Source organism: Carcharhinus amblyrhynchos, chromosome 17, assembly GCF_965287045.1.
Source record: "Carcharhinus amblyrhynchos chromosome 17, sCarAmb.v2.hapA, whole genome shotgun sequence".
NCBI lineage: Eukaryota > Metazoa > Chordata > Chondrichthyes > Carcharhiniformes > Carcharhinidae > Carcharhinus > Carcharhinus amblyrhynchos.
The window spans coordinates 27,479,624-27,499,569 of NC_137340.1; the positions used below are offsets into that span (position 1 = coordinate 27,479,624).

Below are 19,946 nucleotides of genomic sequence, written 5' to 3' on the forward strand. Positions count from 1 at the left end.
GTGTAATCTCAGTTTTATTCAGTCAGCATGCTATGTAATGACATTCTGCCAGTGTATTGGTTTTAACTCATAGTGAGAAGGCCATACCTTTGCTTCTGCTCACCATGTTAAAGAATTAATGGTCCAGCCACCACCGCAGTATGTGGCACCACTAGAAAAGCCACTGTTTGGTGGCTTCTTCTTCAAATGTATAATTTGTTGAATGGGCCTTTTTATTAATTCAAACAGAAGTGACAGTGAAAAAAAATGGTCTAAACTTTGCAGTACTGTGCTACATATTGCAATGCAATAAACTGGTTTGACTCCTTGTTAGTGAATCAGTACCAGCCAAATCTTTGCGAGTGTGACAATCTTTTCACAGACGGAGGCCAAAACCATGTTGGTATTTTTCATACATTGAGTAGGCCAGCTGGCGGGGAACACACAGAAATATCCTTCCAAACACCACCTACTGAGGCTGCACATGTGGACCCAACCTGCAGAGTACAGTTTAGTCTTTACATTATCTAACAACTGTTAACATGGTCACATTTTGTGTATTAATTTTTCATATATTTTAGCAGCTCCGTGGGCCAACATAAGGTGGCAGTCTGTTTTTTGTGATTTTTTTTTCCTAACGTGCTGTGTACCTTCAATACGTCCACGCCATATTCTGAAATATTGTCACTTCGTTTAATTTCTTCAAGTCTGATGCTACATGTGCTTTTGAAATTTGTCACAGTTTATAGGTATAATATAACTAATGAAAAACATGGTTGTATAGGGTCAGTTCTCTTCTTTGTGGAAGTGTAGAATGTCAGAAAGGCTGTGACAATAACCTGGCCTATTTTACAGCTTTTGCTACTTTGCATTAATATCCTATTCTCTTTTTGTAAGTTTCTTGGTCCTCCTTTGATGTATCCCAAAATCCATGGCCTGCTTTGTCACAATCCTTTAAACACCCTGATCATTGATAATGGAGAGAATTTCCTCTGTTTCTAACTTTAAAGAAGCACAGTAACTCCAGCATGTGGATTCCAATGAGATAAAACAAATGGAAATACAAATTGGCTTTACGATATGAGAATTGACCTGATAGTTGTCATTTTTATGGAATTCCCCGGTTCAAACGCTCTCTGAATATAATGTAATATTTAACTGGAGAATGTAGCACAAGAATGGATAAGTTCAGGTTTGCTGGCATAATGCAGACAATGAGCTTTAAAGTCCCTTCAAACAGGAAATAATATGGGGCATTGCAGAACAAGAAGTGTTTATAACTAGGAGTGTCATCATACAGCTTTTACTGGTGGTGTGGTATTTTAGCAAATTAGCATAATATTTCTAGCATCCATGGCACAATGATATACTATTAGTCCATGTGTTCATAATTCGGAACCCAGGTTATTTAAACTTGATTTTGGGTAAACCCTCTGATGTTATGGGTTTTTAAACTGCAAAGAGGGCACCCTAGGAGCTCAGTGGAATTATTGGGATTACTGTCCATCTAATGTAAGCGTTCTCTGCATTTTTGTATTTGTTGACTTACTGGCTTCTCATTCCTGTGAGGAAAAAGGAAAAGGAGGTGGTGTTGCCACCTGATAATAAGGGATGAGATCAGTACATTAGTAAGGGAGGATCTCAGATCGGGAGAACAAAATGTGGAATCTGTTTGGGTGCAGCTAAGAAATGGCAAGGGAGAGCAAACATTGGTAGCAGCTGGTCCCCAAACAGTAGTGGTAATGTAAGACAAGGTATTAATCATGTGATTAAAGAGGCATATAGTGTTGATAGTACAGTAATCGTTGATGACTTCAATCTGTACATAGACAGGGCAAACCTAGTAAGCATAATAAGGGCAGCACAATGTTAGCACTGCTGCCTCACACCACCAGGGACTCAGGTTCAATTTTGACCTTGGGTGACTGTGTGGTGTTTGTACATTCTACTCATGTCTGCGTGGGTTTCCTCCCACAGTCCAGAAATGTGTGGATTAGGTTGATTGGCCATGCTAAATTGTCCCTTTGTGTCCCAACACGTGTAGGTTAGGGGGATTAGTGGGGTCAATACAAAGGACTATAGGGACAGGGCCTGGGGTGGAATGCTCTGTTGGAAAGTCAATGCAGACTCGATGGGTCAAATGGCCTCCTGCTGCATTGTAGCATTAAGCATTAAACCACAGCATCAAGCACTATTGCTGTGGAGGAAGAGTCTGTGGTATGTGTTAGGGATGGGTTTCTGGAACAGTATGTTAAGGAACTGATGAGAGAAGATGCTATTTTGGATCTCATATTATGCAATGAGAAAAAGGTAATTAATAATCCCATTGAAAAAATACTTTAGGGATGAATGACCACAATGTGATAGAATTTTACATTGATTGAAAGTGAGGTTCTAAAGGTACGAGGAGAAAAACGGTTCAGGTGTATTGGAAAAATATATTAACAGCACATGATGGTACACAGACGATGGATAGTCTTTAAAGAATTATTGCATAGTTTACAACAACAATGCATTCCTTCAAGGCGCAAAAATCCAAAAAGAAAAGTCAGTCAATCATGGCTAACAATGAAGTTAAGGAATGTGTAAGATTAGAAGAAAAGACCTTTAATGTTGCCAGAAATAGCAATAAACCTGAGGATCAGGAGGATTTTGGACTACATCAAAGGAGGACCAAGAAACTTGTAAAAAGAGAATAGAATATGAATGCAAACTAGCAAAAACCTTAAAAGCTTCTATAGGAAACATTTGGCTAAAATAAATGTGGGTCCATTACAGACAGAGTCAGGAGAATTTATAATGGAGAATAGAGAAATGGCAGAGAAGCTAAATGATTGCTTTGTGTTTGTCTCCACTGAGGAAGATATAAGAAATCTCCTAGAATTAGAGATCCAAGAGCTTGGGAGAATGAGGAATTGAAGGAAATTTGTATTAATAAGATTGTATTGGAGAAATTAATGGAACTGAAGGTTGATGAGGCCCCAGGACCTGGTGACTTGCATCCCAGAGTGTTGAAGGAAATAGCTATGGAGATAGTAGATGAGTTACTTATCATCTTCTGAAATTCTACAGAATAATGCCTGCAGATTGGAAGGTAGGAAATGCCACTCTAAACTAAAGAAGGGAGCGAGAGAGAAAATGGGGAAATACAGACCTGTTGGCCTTGCATCAATAGTTGGAAAATCTATTATAAAGAATGTGATAAACGGACACTTGTTATAATAGTATCTGATTGGGTGTAGTTAAGATCAATCTCTGAATGGGAAATCCTGTTTGATGTACCTGTTGGAGTATTTTAAGGACATTATTATGAGAATTGGCAAATGGGGAGTTGCATACATGTATTTTTTAGAAGGCTTTTGATTAAGTTCCCAGGATGTTGGCTAGCAAAGTTAAAACACACGAGATAGGAGGCAATGTAGTAGCATGAACTAAGGATTAGTTAAAAGGCAGAAAACAGAAAGTAGTAATAAACAGATCATTCCCACATTGGCAGACTGTGATTAGTGGGGTACAACAGGGATCAGTACTCTGGCCATGGCAGTTCACAATATGTATCAATGATTTGGATGTGGAGTCTAAATGTAATATCTCCAATTTCACAGATGACACAAGGTGGGGTGAGAATGTGTGTTGTAAGGAAGATGCAAAGTGGCTTCAAGAGGATTTGGACAGACTGAGTGGGCAGGAATATGGCAGATGTGGAAAAATGTGAAGTTATCCAGTCTGATAGGAGGAACAGATATGCAAAGTATTTCTTAAATGATAAGAAACCAGAGAGTGTAGATGTACACAAAGGAATCTGGGTATCCTCGTCAATAGGTCACTGAAGGTCACTGATGTGCAGATGCAGCAAGCAATTAGGAAGGCAAATGATATGTTGGCATTTATCGCAAGAGGATTTGAATACAGGAATGGCGAAGTTTTGCTTCAGTTGTATAGAATCTTGGTTAGACTGCACCTGGAGTATTATTTACAGTTTTGGTCTTCTTACCTCAAGATATTATTGCCATAGTGGGAGTGCAACAAAGGTTCACCAGACTTGTTCCGGGGATGGCAGAACTGTCTTATGAAGAGAGATTGGGGAAACGGGGCCTGAATTCTCTCCACTTTTGAAGAGGTGATCTCATTAAAACCTACAAAATTCTTAAAGGAATAGACTAGGTAAATCCAGATATGGTCGTTCCCCGGTTGAGAAATTCAGAACCTGGGGACACAGTTTCAAATTAAGGGAGAAGCCAGTTAGGAAAAAGTTGAGTATTTTTTTCCCTCAGAGTGATGTGAATCTTTTGAATTCTTATTCCCAGATGGCTGTGGAAGCTTAATTCGTGAGTATGTTTAACACAGATTGTCACTGATGATGTAAGGGTTAATGGGGATGGGGTGCGGGGAAAAAGCTTTGAAGTGGATGATTAGCCATGATCATATTGAATAGTGGAGCAGGCTTGATGGGCTGAATGGTCTACTCCTGTCTCCATGTTCCTATACTCCTATTTATACGAATGAAAGTATTATTAAATTGGGGAAGGCTTATTACAACAATATTAGGCAGGGACTGAAGAATGTAGATTGGGGGCAGATGTTTGAAAACAAATCAACATCTGGCATGTGGAGGCTTTCGAGCGTAAGTTGATAGGGATTCAGGACTGGCACATTCCTGTAAGGATGAAGGATAAGTATGGCAAGTTTTGGGAACCTTGGATAACGAGAGATATTGTGAGCCTAGTCAAAAAGAAAAAGGAAACATTTATCAAAGCTGGGAGGCTGGGAACACACGAAGCAAGTGTGGAATACAAGGAAAGTAGGAAGAAACTTAAGCAAGGAGTAAGGAGGGCTAAAAGGGTCACGAAAAAGCATTGGCCAACAGGTTTAAGGAAAATCCCATGGCTTTTTATACATACATAAAGAGCAAGAGGGTAGTCAGGGAGAGGGCTGGCCCATTCAAGGACAAGGGAGGAAATCTATGCGTGGAGACAGAGGAAATGGGTGAGGTATTAAATGAGTATTTTGCGTCAGTATTCACCAAAGAGAAGGACTTGGTGGCTGATCAGTCTGGGAAAGGGTGTGTAGATAGTTTGAGTCATGTTGAGATCAAAAAGGAGGAGGTATTGGGGTTCTTGAGAAGCATTAAAGTAGACAAGTCCCCAGGGCCTGATGGGATATACCCTAGAATACTGAAGGAGTTAAGAGAGGAAACTGCTGGGGCCTTGGGAGAAATGTTTGTATCCTCACTGGCTACAGGGGAGGTCCCAGAGGATTGGAGAATAGTCAATGTTGTTCCTTCATTTAAGAAGGGTAGTAAGAATAATCCAGGTAATTACAGACCAGTAAGTCTTACATCAGTGGTGGGGAAATTATTGGAGAGGATTCTTCAAGACAAAATTTATTCCCTCTTGGAAATAAGTGGACGTACTAGTGAGAGGCAACATGGATTTGTGAAGGGGAGGTTGTGTCTCACAAACTTGATCAAGTTTTTCGAGGAAGTGACGAAGATGATTGATGAGGGTAGGGCAATGGATTTTGTCTACATGGACTTCAGTAAGACTTTTGACAAGGTCTCTTATGGCAGACTGGTGCAGAAGGTGAAATCACATGGGATCAGAGGTAAGCTGGCAAGGTGGATACAAAACTGGCTCAGTCAAAGAAGACAGAGGATAGCAGCGGAAGGGTGCGTTTCTGAATGGAGGGCTGTAACAAGTGGGCTTCCTCAGGGATCAGTGCTGGGACCTTTGCTATTTGTAATATACATAAATGATTTGGAGGAAAATGTAACTGGTTTGATTAGTAAGTTTGCGGATGACACAAAGGTTGGAAGATTTGCAGATAGTGATGAGGATCATCAGAGGATACAGCAGGATATAGATCAGTTGGAGACTTGGGCAGAGAGATGGCAGATGGAGTTTAATCTGGACAAATGTGGAGTCATGGATTTTGGAAGGTCTAATACAGATAGGAAATATACAATAAATGGCAGAACTTGTAAGAGTATTGATAGGCAAAGGAATCTGGGTGTACATAGATCACTAAAAGTGGCAATGCAGGTGGAGAAGGTAATCAAGAAGGCATACGGCATGCTTGCCTTCATCGGCTGGGGCACTGAGTTTAAAAATTGGCAAGTCATGTTGCAGCTTTATAGAATCTTAGTTAGGCTGCACTTGGAATATAGTGTTCAATTCTGGCCGCCACACTACCAGAAGGGTGTGGAGGCTTTGGAGAGGGTACAGAAAAGATTTACCAGAATGTTGCCTGATATGGAGGACATCAGCTATGAGGAGAGGTTGGAGAAACTTGGTTTGTTCTCACTGGAACGACAGAGGTTGAGGCGCGACCTGAAAGAAGTCCACAAGATTATGAGAGGCATGGACAGAGTGGATATTCAGAAGCTTTTTCCAAGGGTGGAAGAGTCAGTTACTGGGGTGGGGGGCATAGGTTTAAGGTGCAAAGGGCAAAGTTTAAAGAAAGATGTACGAAGCAGATTTTTTACACCGAGAGTGGTGGGTGTCTAGAATTCATTGCTGAGGAAGGTAGTGGAAGCGGATACGGTAGTGACTTCTAAGGGGCATCTTGACAAGTACGTGAATGAGATGGGAATAGAGGGACATGGTCCCCAGAAATGTAGGGGGTTTTAGTTAAGTCGGGCAGCGTGGTCGGTGCAGGCTTGGAGGGCTGAAGGGCCTGTTCCTGTGCTCTAATTTTCTTTGTTCTTTTCTTTGTTCTTCTTTGAGGGATTTGTGATTGTATTTTGAAAGTTGAAATAAGTGTTCCCAGGGCGGTGTCTCCATTAGCTGGCAATCTTCCACACTGGAAAGTTTGTAAATTACCTACATCCGTTCAACTGCAACTTTTTACATGCCAGCCAATGACATTTGATCACTTGGAGTTTTTGGTGCAAGTTCTGCTAGACTGGGAATTCCACGCAAGGTATACTGTGACAGTCCTGGAAAACAGTGGTTACGGGGGTGGGGGGGAGAGTGAGGAGGAAATATTAGTGTAAAACCATGATGGGAATGGTGTGTGAGCACAACAGGTTTGTAAGAATGTAAGATTGCCCTGAAGGTCTGTCGAGTGAATGAATCTTGACTGTTAGTGCCAAATGCTGATTTGTTATCAAGTTGCCATTTTAGACCTTGCAGGTCCTGTTAATACCCTCACTTAAACACTCCCATCCATCTGACTGCATGAAGGATTACCCCACCTGCCATCCCTCTGAAAGGGAATCAAAAGGATGGGCTGAAGAGAATTTCTTTACACCACCTGGAACGTACAGTCTCCCCTCCTCCACCTGGCCAGTGCTCATACACTGAGGGCCATGCTGCCACCAGGAATGTCATAGAGCAGACCATTCAAATTCTAAGACCATGTTTCTGTTGCCTGGCCGGCTTGTGAAGTCCTCCAGTACTCGCGAGAGCTTCTTTCCAAATTCATAATATATCCTCCACAACCTCATTCTCATGAGCGTGTGGGCCTTGCCACCAGACTTTCTGGGTGGACTTCCAAGAAGAAAAAGAGGATTTTGGAAGAATGGAGCTCTATTTTTGCTCTGGACAGACTCAGTCCAACAGCATCTAATCAAGCTCCAGATTCACTCAAATCTAATCTCCACTTCTCCCGTACTCCATAATTCCCCACCTTTCCATTCCTCTGCTGTGGACTATCAGTGTTCCCTTGGCATTATCCTGAAGTAAACAACACCACAAAAAAGTCATTCCATAACAATTTAATTCAGCAACAATCCCAATAATACAACACTTATCAGTACGCCCATGTGCATCGCTCTGAGCCTGTTTTGTGGGTACCTTTGATAAAAGTAAAATACTGCAGATGCTGGAATCCGAAACAAAAACAGAAAATGCTGGAAAATCTCAGCAGGTCTGTCTGCGAAAGTGGAGAGAGAACAGAGCTAGCGTTCTGAGTCTGGATGACTCTTCCACAAAGGGGTCGAACCCTCCATTGAATGGTCATCCAGATTCAAAACATTGACTCTATTCTCTCTCCACAGATGCTGACAGACCTGCTGAGATTTTTCAGCACTTTTTTTGTTGTGGGTGCCTTTGCCTGCTTAATGCTATACAGAGCTAACCCCGTGGCTGGTAGAAGGTGACTGACTTTGACTGGGCGCGTTTGCAGATGACCTTGCAGGACAACCTTGTGTAACTCTGGACCTTGAGGGCTCAGCTTCAGACTTCACCAGCTGAGCGTGGTGGCAGCTCACCTATGCCTTGTGATTTACCATGGTAGTCCTGAACCTGTATTACCCTCTAATGGATGCACAGTGCCAGTGTTTGAGCTGGTGGCATCAAATGTCAGGTGACAATGATTCAGATACGTGCTCTCGCGTGCACCTTCATCGTGAGGCATCTGAAAGTATCTTGGATGTCTGAAGGAAAAAAAATGCAGAAGGGGAAAGCCTTGAATGAGGGAAGTGGGGATGGGGGTGGAAGACAGCAGCTCTGTGATCACATCATTGGTGTGTGAAGTGGGATTAGAGGTGGTGCAAAAGGTGGGAACATACCATCATACTCAATGTTTTCAGTGATGCCAAGTGTTATGAGCTCAGTTATGGCTGACCCTATAATGAGGGCAGGAGATACATTCATTCCCGTCCCCAGTAGTTCCCTGCTTCTTCCTCATAGAGTCATAGAATCCTTACAGGAGGCCAATCGGCCCTTCGAGTCTGCACTGACCACAATCCCACCCAGGCCCTAGCCCCATAATTGCATGCACCCTAGCTAGTCCCCTGACACTAAAGGGCAATTTAGCATGGCCAGTCCACCTAATCCGCACATCCCACACGAACACGGGGAGCATATGCAAACTCCACACAGATAGTGACCCAAAGCCGGAATTAAACCCGGGTTCCTGGTGCTGTGAGACAGCAATGCTAAGCACTGTGCCACCATGTCTCCCCTGCTATGTGCCATCTTGTCCTGGAAGAGAGGGAAGAGAACTGGTGAGTGTGGGGTACCCTCCTGCCCCCACTGGGTGATAGAGAGTGTATGCAACCCCCTCCACCCCTGGCATTTCACATTGGAATGCATGCCAGAGCTATTGAGGTGAGCAAACAAAACAAGGTTTCTGTGCTGCCTGCAATACTTGAAAGCAGTGTTGAGCATCTGTACGTGGCAATTCCCACACCCGCTAACGGGCCCAATCCAATTTCTATCCCAAAGTTACTCAAATTAGGAATGATGAGGGGAATTTTGAACCATTTATTGCATTCTTGTAACAGTGGCCAGCAAATATTAATAATACAGTAATTTAGCTTATTAGATTTCTCTTGGTTTAAGTACTGCGAATACGTTTCAGCTGGTTCTTCTGGCTCTAGTCCAGTGCTCACTTACTGGAGTTAACTGGGTTACAGTGATCGTTTTTTTTCTCCAGTTGAGAATTCTTGGTAAGCAATGTCAATGTGCATTCACTGTTTCCGTATGAAGCCTGTCCTTTACAACAAGGAGCAACATGTTGAAATCAGTGACTTTGCCACTGGGGTTTAGTTCTCTTTTGGGAAAGGCAGCCTTGTGTTTGGTCTCGTATGACATCCTATATATATAAAAAAAAAATCCCCAGTGAATCACTTGTCTATGTGTGTGTACGTGTGCACAGATACACAGAAAGGTAAGAAGGAACCCATCAGTTACTTCAAACATGACAAAGAAAATCCCATCAGCAAGGAACATAGCTGGAGGGAATTACAGAAGTCAACAGTGTTCATGCCTCTTAATTATTATTGTAACCCTGTGTTACCCTCTGATCTGAAGAAAGAAATGCAAATTCTTGTGAAGTTAAAAGTGTGAATGAGGGTCTAAACTCTTAACCCATAGCCAGGCCGGCCTCTGCAGATCCGATTTGTATTGCTGCACTTTCTCTCTCTCACTCTAATCATTGCTTGAATGATGTTTCTGCTCTCTTGACATTGTCCTGCTGGTCTAGAGCTTCTGAAGCTTGCACCTTAGCTTGGTAGCTGTTTTCACAGTTATGTATGTTTGTGAAAGAAATATAAAAATACAAACATAAGAATTGGACAAAATTATTCAGCCCATTGATTAAGTCAATCAGTGCCAATCTGTACCTGAACTCCATTTCCTGTTTATATGTTGGTACCAGGGTGACCACCCCTTATCCTACAGAATCATCCAGCCCACTATCCCAGGCCCCAGGTTGCATGGTGCCAGGATGCTGTTTGTCTCGCAATCTGAGCTCTTGATCTTTGTGCGTGTTTGCGTTTGCGCAGTACCCCTTCCACCCAGCCTTCTCGAGCCTCCTGCGGACCCCATGCCAGGCTATCCTTTAACTTCTTCAGCAAGAGTTATCCACCCTGATTTGTTACAAACAAATTACCTATTGATTTCTGTCTTGGGAATTCGAATTGACCCAGTGTCCACTCCCACTTTATAGAGTCATAGAATCTCTGCAGTACAGCCCATTGTGTCTGCACCAACTCTCTGATAGAGCGTCTTACCCATACTGTATCCCTGTAACCCCATGTATTTAGCCCGCGAATCCCCTTAACCTATGATCCTGGGATACAAAGGGGTAATTTAATCATAGAATCTATGCAGGCCCTTCAGCCCTAACTGGTCCATGCCAACCAAAATGCCCATTTAAGCTAACCCCATTTGTCTGCGTTTGGTCCATATCCCTCTAAACCTTCCCTATCCATAATCTACTATGGCCAATCCAAAAACCCGCACACCTTTGGACTGTGAGAGGAAACCGGAGCATCTGGAGGAAACCCATGCTGACACGGGGAGAACGTGCAAACTCTGCATAGGCAGTGACCTAAGGCCAGAATTGAACCCGGATCCTTGGTGCTTTGAGGCAGTAGTGCTAACCACTGTGCTACCATGCTGCTCTACTTGAAGGAGTGAATTCCAGATTTTCATTGTGTGGAAAAAGTACTTCATCATTTCATTCTTAACTGCATCAACTCTCATGTTTAAAGTCATGACTTCTGGTTCTGGATTCCCAGCCCCAAAGGAAATAACTTCTCACCAACAGCCCACTATTACGCCTCGAACTACTGAATGTGAGAAAACACGAGTCGAGGTTATGCAACCTGTTCTCAAAACTGACGCCTTAAGCCCCAATGTTGTTATGGTTGATTGGCCATGCTAAATTGCCCCTTAGTGCGGGGGGGGGGGGGGGGGGGGACTAGCTGGGGTAAATGCAGTGTTGGGGGAGGGGGGGGGAGTTGCTAGGGTAAATGCATGGGTATAGGACCTGGGTGGGATTGTTGTTGGTGCAGACTCAATGGGCGGAATGGCCTCCTTCTGCATGGTAGGATTCTAATTTCCAGTCCATTCTCCACTTTACATTGAGTGACAACAGGTTGGGAGCTTGAATCCTGGCGAGCGACCTGAGAGTGGCGTTAATCCTGAGTGGGCAAAGGCGGGTCTGGGAACTCCCTCCTTTAAAGCAAATGCGGGTTCAGTCTCCTTTACGTGTCTGTAACCTTCCCGGGACAGTCCCAGCTTTGAAGTTGAACCAGTGCTGTTGCGATTACGCTTGTATTAAGCACCCGGAGTGCACCATCAAAACTGAGCAAATGCGTGGAATCGGGGTTTTAAAATTACTCTGCTGCAGTATCTGATAGTAAGAAGTCTCACAACACCAGGTTATCTGATTGTCAGTGTAACTAATTGGGTTAGATTTTTTTTAAATATTGCGATCTATGGACTATCTCAGATTGGTATGGTGGGTGTTTGGGGGCGAGGGGGGGGGGATGGTTGGGGAACGGGCCACAAAAAAAAATGAGAGAGACAACTGACCACGTCCAGCCATCTGCCCATGGGGAAGCGTTGCCTGTGATGTTAGAGATACATCTCAGGCCTTGTTTTCTCCTCCCACTCTGGTGATAGGCCACGTAAAGACTGGATGTTGGAAATACAATTGGAGAGGGGGCTGGTGAAAGGTTGGAGGCAGGGAGTTGAGTTAAGCAGAAATAAAGAGCTGAGGGAGTCATAAAGCTTTCACATTCTGAATCGGAATTAGCTGGGGTGTGAAACAAAAAAAAACAAGAAGGAAAATAAACAGAAATGCAGGAAGACCAGAAGGCGTTGTGAAAGGAAAATCAAACTGCAAATCAAAATAATAATTTTAAAAATAACATTCAGCGTGTCTGGTTTCTAAGTGTGTGTGAAGTGTGTGTGTGTTTTTTTTAAGGCTGGCTCACATGATTTTTTTTCAAGGGGTTGGAATAAATTGTGATTAGTTAAAAGCTTCAGCATAGTCCAGAGTGAGTGCTGTGAGGAGTTTACAGTGGTGTGAAGGTGACTCTATCCGTGTTAGGGGAGCCTGGACCTTTCCCCGAAGCTCAGGACAAAAGCCTTTTCTTTCCATTTGTGTTCAAAGAGACATTTGTCTCGAGATGTTGCAGCTGTGGGCAGGGGGACTGCTTGATCGAAGACATCCCTTGTAGTTGTACTGACGGAGGCTGCGAACTAGACCCTGAACACTTAGTGCCTGCTTGTTGTGTTTTTTTTTAATTAGGCCTTTTTTTTCCCCTCTCTGCTACCATGTGTGAATCTTACTAATGTATTAATGTGAAGAATGTGGAAGCAACATTTTCCAGGCAAGGAAAACTTCCTGTTTCTTTTCTCTTTGTTTAATAATTGTGCACCATCTTTTCAAACTGTAAAACGTTTGGTTTGTACTGGTGAATTAATCCTTCCATTTGAGTGTGTATGAGTGCGTGTGTTTGACGAGAGTCACTAGTCTGTTTATACGCACTTCATATGCTACAGTTTAACACATTTAAACCATCTAAGCTCTGTTGTGGTGCATGCAGTGGAGATTAATGAGAATTAGAGAAATGGCTTCCCTTTTGTTTTTCCTGCTAGATCGTACCGGCAACATTGCAGTCACACAAAGGCTGCTATTTAGCAAGGAGTAATCTCTAATTTACTTGGCAGGGGTGGCATTGGAATAGGATATGACTGGGTGGCAAAGAGCAAGAGACGTGAGCAAGGACAAGCCGTCTTTGTGCATCAGCACTAAAACAAAGGCACTTTATACAGTGTGCTCCATGCAACAAGCTGTTCAGCTTTTCAATTGAGGGGGAGGTGGGGTCCTCTGTACTGTAGACAGTGAGAGCTCATAGCTCTCCATTGAGTAAAATACAGCCTGGCTCCCCAAATAAAACAGCTGAAATGAAGAACTAAATTTGTGGCTAAAGATGTGCAGTTGAAGGGAAAGTGGTCCTTTCGTCAAATTACTGAGTTGCGTACTGTAGCCCAGAAATGCCAACATCTAACCTGCCTTAACAAACTTCTCAACATTTGTGGAGCAGTCTGGCTATGACATTTTTTTTAAAAAAATGATCTGAATGGAGCCTGAAATGTTACAGGCTGACATTGCAGAATTAGTGTTGTCCCCTTTTGAGTCAAGCTTCTCAAAACAAACACATCAGAATATGTAATAAGGACAGGCTGATTTACAAGCAGTTGCTGAGGCTCGCTTTTGTGGAGGCTCGAGTCCTGCTCTACGCGCACACTTGATGTGTTTATTAGTGGGGCTGAAGCTTTTTTTCTTCCCGTCTCTCCCTTCACTGCCCCTCGTTCCTCAGCTGGGAGTAGATGTATGACCTGTGACAGGTACCTCCTGCATTAAGAGATTTTAGATTATTAGCAAAATCCATCAGACCCCCTAACAGCAAAGTGCTTGGCGCCTCATTCTGTTAACTACAGTGCAAACAAGTTTAGGGACATCCTGCCTAGGCTGTTGAATGCTCTTCTGAGAGGATATGGGGGTTAAAAAAAATTATGTTTGCTTAACAAAGTACCTTATTGCCATGTCTATTATGGATTAGCATCTGTGAGGGCTAAGTCCACTCGCTGGAGTTTATGCTCTGTAGTGCTCAGCAGTCTCGGCAGAAGATAAAGCAGTATTGTTTGGAAATGAAAAACTGAAAAATAGAGTTTAATTTTTAGTCATTTAGCTGCAAGTAAAGTTTGCCTTTCTGGTTTGCGAGACAAACCCCTGTGCAGCAACACAGGAGCAGGGTTGGACAATCACTGGAATCATGTTGAATGATAAAGTAATCCTTACAGCAGAGCCTTACCGCAAAGGATGGCCCTTTAAAACAGTCCTTGCTTATGCCAGTGATCAGAAATGGCAGGGAGTTCAAATCAAGATAAACTTTCCCGCTGAGGGAGTGGTGAAGTTTCAAGAATTTCTACTTTGCTGTTTTTCAGTGGCCGGATAAAGCATGTACAGTGCATTCTGTGTGGACAACACCTTTTTGCCCTCCCTCCCAATCCTGATCCAGCTGAACAGCATTAACCTCCACTTCTCGTTTTGCATGTTAATAAAATACCTGTATCACACTGCCTGGGGCCTTGTAAATGAGCTGTACAAACAACAAGGGCATTAAACAGAAATATTTTGAGAATTAAGCAGTGACTTTTAAGCGTTAACTAAAATTATATGTGCTGTTAGAGTTTGCCAGTAGACTCAGAAGAAAGGTCAAGGATTTTGCTAGACTGCCCTTTACAAAATGGCAGATTCCAAGCACACTCAGAGGTAGTGTCAATACAGTGATTAAGAAGCATTGACAAGTATGCAGTGTCTCTAGAAATAACTTTATGGTAAGTTAACCTTTCACCTTCACTTGGAGCAGCTTTCGCTCTTTGAAAGAATTTGGAATGTTTTGGGTTGGAAATAACATTTAAGATTAATAGAATTGATTTTCACTGATCTGAATAATCCGCAATGTTGACATGGCACAAGTGCTATATTTACTAAATTAATAATGCCTTCATGCAATGTATTTTCATTGCCAATCTTGATTGCAGCTGCTACAGTCATTCATAAGTTAAAATGGTGTTTAGCATGATGAAGAAAAATGACATGTGCAGGGGCAGGTTTTTAAATAATTAGCGTAGATGCAGTGTGACTGAATGTTTGGATAGGGACGATAGCAGTAGCAGATGTTCTGCAAACCTGCTGTTTCTGCACTCCTCTTGCCAGCTCCTCATCTTCTGGGAGCTGAAGTTGTTTGAAAGGAGCACTGCAGTGTGTTGGGAGTGCAACTGAATCGCATTTTGTTCACTTGGGCCAGTGTGATGTTTAGTGGTTTTCATTCTTCCTATTGGCAAATAATTGATTATTAACTCCTTAATTTCCCAGTGCTATTCACACACAGTTCTGGGCAGAAATGTCCAATAGCTTCAGGACTCGCATAATATTTGAGCTTACCTTCCCTTGTTGGATGTGTTATGTCAGGTTACCAGATGAAGTATTGTGTTTCAGAGGAGAGCTGCATTGGATAAGAGTCCTGAGTATCTCTGTTCAGCAGTCAAAGGGGGACTCGTAACTTTGCTCTATTTGCTAGGTCAAAGCTAGTGACTACAGGGGACATGACGGTATTTGCTAACCTTGGACTTTATCACTGTGTTCTGATGTCTTAACATGCCCTATATAGTGATCAACTTTATAATTTACACAATAGCAATTTCCCAACAATTCATCCAAGAGACGCCCATGCAAATGATGTTCTGATCATTACTATTTTCTAATTTTTGTGGTTGAAAGATTTAAGATCATAGGAGAATACTGCCTCTGATAGCGCTGGGAAGTCACCACTCAGCACATTTGTGGAGGTTAAAACAGAACCTTGCAGTGCACACTGAAGTTCAGGTCTTTTTGTGCTGACTTAGAAATTCTGTGTCTGTGCAGCATGTCTGATCAGCCTCGTATATTTAATATTTTCTGGTCAGATATTTTATCTGACCTAGTGCACAGGCTCTCGCTGCAATATGATTAGGAACTGCATTAAAAAATGTAAACATCTCCCCAGCCTTGCTTTTAGATTTGCTAATATAGTAGTTATGGGTGAAACATCACATTTGTGGATTGTTAAGATGTTGCTTCGATGTCTTAAACCTGTGATGAGGTTTCTTTTCAAGCCATGCTGGTGCAGCCAGAATTGGGGGGGGGGTGATGAAAAGGCACAGCATGTAGTTCTGCTAACGGAGGAGAAACCGCACCGTGTCGAGCTCTATTGGATTTGGTTCACTGGTGTCTGATTTCTCCTTTGTTTGCAGTTACGGTTTTGGATCAGATACTACCCGGTCTGCATTTAGGGATCATTTTATTTGCTCAGGGCTGCTGATAGAAATGTATTTTGCCCCATGGACGCACTTACCAATACTGCAACATTCAGGTCATGTTCATTCACTTCTGTGCAGGTCCCCCACTGCATTTTGTCTCCCCCTCACCCACATCAGAGAATGAGTGGTACTCACCTAACTTGAAGTATGTGTGGTACACAGTCAGGGTGGATTATTCGCCCTCTTAAATTTCACATGACTTCCAAATGCCTACAGTCTCTTTATACATACTTCACAATAAATTATTTCCTCTCTGGCCCAATGTTATGGGAATACATTCCACCCACCCCACCCTACCCCCGATACCATTCCTGATGTGAAACCTAACTGGAAATTTATTGAGATGTCTTCATGAATATTTAATGGTGTGAAACAGTGCTGAGTGCTGTCTCCAGACTTATTCAGGGTATTCTTATCAATAACCTGTAGTAAAAGATCAAACTTAATCTAATTTAAGTTAATGTTGTGTACCGCCTCTAAGCTGATTTTATATCGAGCTTAGTGCCATCAGCTCCCGATGCGCAGGACTTATGCAGGTATTGACAAACCTCAAAGTAAACTTGACCTGAGGCTCCTGTTCTTACTGGATTTTGCACTAAACCCATCCCAAAACTCTTCTACTGTCCAACACCTTAATACAATTGAGCTGTCCAAATGTGCTGTCCAGTTACATTTCAAGTCTGGACTGCAAACATGTATTGGGGCAGCACAGTAATCAGTGCTGCTGTCTCACAGCTCCAGGGATCTGGGTTTAGTTCCAGTCTTGGGTGGCCATGTGAAGTTTGTACATTCTCCGCACATCTGCAAGGGTTCCCTCCCCAGGTGCTCCTGTTTCCTCCCGCAGTTAGATGGATTGGCTATACTAAATTGCCCTTTGGCATCCCAGGATGCGTAGGCTCAATGGATTAGCCATGGTAAATGTGAGTTTACGGGGATATGGTGTGGGAGCGGGCCTGGGTAAGATGCTGCGTCAGAGAGTTGGTACAGAGTCGATAGGTTGAATGGCCTTTTCTGCACGGTAGGGATTCTATGTGCAAAAAATGAGAAAATTTCCAACTGGCCCATTATTTGCATGAGCATTTTGCTCTCCTCATAAATCAGTGCTTCGACAGACTGAAGTGCAAATTGCATCCCTGTTAGTGTTAGCACCATGATATGAATGAAGTTAAACCTTTGGCTGTGCTTGTCCAGAGCAGGAATTTGGAATCTTTTTCTCTTCCAAAAGAAAAAATTACATTTTCACCTTGCAGTGGGATGGAGTAGGGAGGGAATCAGCATTCAGTCACGGTCAGGTTCCAGTGCGAAATCTCAGATTAGCTCAACATTTGGTCCCGCTGCAGCAATGGTTATGATTGAAACCTTGTACAGCATCAGTTCACAGCCAGTATGAGCTCGCTGTGTTCACTTTGCCACCTGAAAGATCTAAAATTTAAAATATTCTTTCAGGAATTACATGTGCATATTTTAAAAATTGATTTGATTCTTCTTCGATCAGCTGATTGCAGCCATCAGTACAAGTAGCCCGAGCAAGGAAATACAAATAATCTGATATTCTTCTGTACATATGTGATTCTCTGCCTTGAGACTTTTTTTTATTCATTTATGGGCCATGGGCTTCGCTGGCTGGCCAGCATTTACTGTCCATCCCTAGTTGCCCGTTGACAATTGAAAGTCAACCACATTTTGGTAGCTCCGGAGTCACCTGTAGGCCAGACCAGGTGAAGGATGGCAGATTTCCTTTCCTAAAGGACATGAGTGAACCAGATGGTTTTTTCTGACAACGGACAATGGTTTCACAGTCACCAGGTAGATCCTTAATTCCAGATATTTTTTATTAAATTCAGACTAGACCACCTGCCATGGCAGGATTCGAACTCGGGTCCCCAGAACATTAGCTGAGCTTCTGGACTGAAAGTCTAGCGATAATACCACATGACTATTGCCTCTCCCGACTGCTGCTGTCCAAGGTTAAATATATACGACATGCGTTCTAAAAGGATGCAAGTTAGACATAGGGAAAAGGAGCCCTCTCCCCAGTGTAGGTAACTATCCTAAAGTGCAGCTTTGTGGACTTTACCAAGGATCCACTGTCCTCCCCCCGACCAGAACAACCGAATTAGTGGACCTGAGAATCACAAATGAGTGCAGCTCGGAAGGAAGCCATTCGGCCCATCGATTGTGCATTGGCTCTTTCGAAGGGGAATCCAGTTGGCCTGGCTCCCCTGCTCTTATCCTGTATGAGTATTTTCCTCCTTCACCTCCCGGTGAAGGGTGAAATTGTGATCAGGGGAATCTGAGTGGAAAGTGGCCCAGGAGCCAGAATGGCAGGGCGGGTGGATACGAGTGCTGTCATGCTGGTTCCATGGGGTTTTTAAAACAAAAATATGCTGTGTGCTGAATCATATGACAAAAATGCCTGCACCACGAATGCTCACACCTCGCCTTTCATGTTGAGAATGTAGAGTATATATATATATATATAGAACTGGAATAGTCACTGTGCATTTCTGTAAAGAAATGTATTGTCGTCAAGGCCGTTTGATTAAAATGACATTCCACTTTTGTCGCGAGGAATTCCGGGATTTTTATTGATTTGCATTTCACAATCCTGTTTAAAAGGAATATACAAACCACTGCTTTGGTTAGAATGCCCATCACTAGTGCAGATTTCCTGCACTTGTTTCAATTTGTTTCGCCTTGTTTTTTTTTTGTTTTTGAAACTGTTGGTTTATTTGGCTGCATTTCAGTTTGCTGCTGACACCATGCTCATCCCAGTCTGGATCAGGCCTTTAATAACCGTTCACGTTCATTTCTTCCCTTTGCAGGTATCCGTCCACAAATTATGAATGGACCAATGCACCCACGCCCTCTGGTGGCACTGCTAGATGGCAGAGACTGTACCGTGGAGATGCCAATCCTCAAGGACATGGCAACTGTTGCTTTCTGTGACGCACAATCTACTCAGGAGATTCATGAAAAGGTAGTATTCAGTTTCAACCTCAAAAAGAAGGTAAAACAGTCCCGGTTTGTCCTTTCCAGCATCATCTCCCACATCCCTCCTTCCTCCCCCCCCCCCCGCCAAAAAAGAATCCGCTTGTGGTTGTTGTCAGACTGAGCAATGTTTGAGTAACCTTTGCTTCTCACGGATTTAGCAATAGTCATTGATTCATTGATTCCTGCACTAGCGTTCATCTTCTAAGAACAGTTTTTTTTAAAAATCCCAGCTAGAAAGCAAGGCTTAATTAATAAGGCGCACACCCAGTAAGCTTAACACCACAAATTCTCAGCTGAAGCACAGAGCCATGGATGTAGTTTAGGCCAGATTGGCAAACTGGAGCAAGAATCAGGCTGACGCACCCAGAGATAAATCTGCTGGAAAATACCAACATGGTCCTTCTAGCATGCTGAGCTTTTGAGCTTTATTTCTGAAGTAAATCTTTTGGCTTCAGATCTCACCCCTACGCCAGCACCTGCCAGATTGGTACGTATGTGTATCAGTTGCTGTTGGTAACCAGCACTCTTTAATATTTCATGACTTGGGTTGTTTCCATTTAACCCTTTCACCGTCTCTCTCTCTCTCTCTCTCTCTTTCTGCTAGAGGTTCTTATACCTGCAGTGTAGGCCGTGTTTTAGAATGGAAGAAATAACGTTATTCTGAAAAATTCTGCAACAGATTATTCAACAATTCACGCTCTGCATAATATCGACTACAGTCGGTCTCCCTCAGTCATTTTACTGGCCATACGGTGGCATATGTATTACAGTTTGAAAAAAAAATCATTAAACATGCTCACAGTTGTTGATTAGTTAGTTACAAATATCTCTTTGATGGGTGGGTGTGGGGGGAGGTGCGTTCGG

The 19,946-nt window shown here is 42.9% G+C and overlaps 1 protein-coding gene across 7 annotated transcripts in view; it reads left to right on the forward strand.

Annotated features, from left to right (window-relative positions):
• ctbp2a (C-terminal binding protein 2a) overlaps positions 1–19,946 on the forward strand; it is a 316,236-nt gene that overhangs the window by 229,651 nt on the left and 66,639 nt on the right. For 6 of the 7 annotated variants that reach the window (XM_080205655.1, XM_080205657.1, XM_080205656.1 and 3 more), the window contains one exon: positions 18,914–19,068. In XM_080205655.1, the coding sequence (XP_080061781.1) occupies positions 18,914–19,068 (155 nt within the window). Of the gene's footprint in view, positions 1–12,275; positions 12,551–18,913; positions 19,069–19,946 lie in introns of those variants that run through there. The other variant, XM_080205659.1, reaches the window with a different exon arrangement.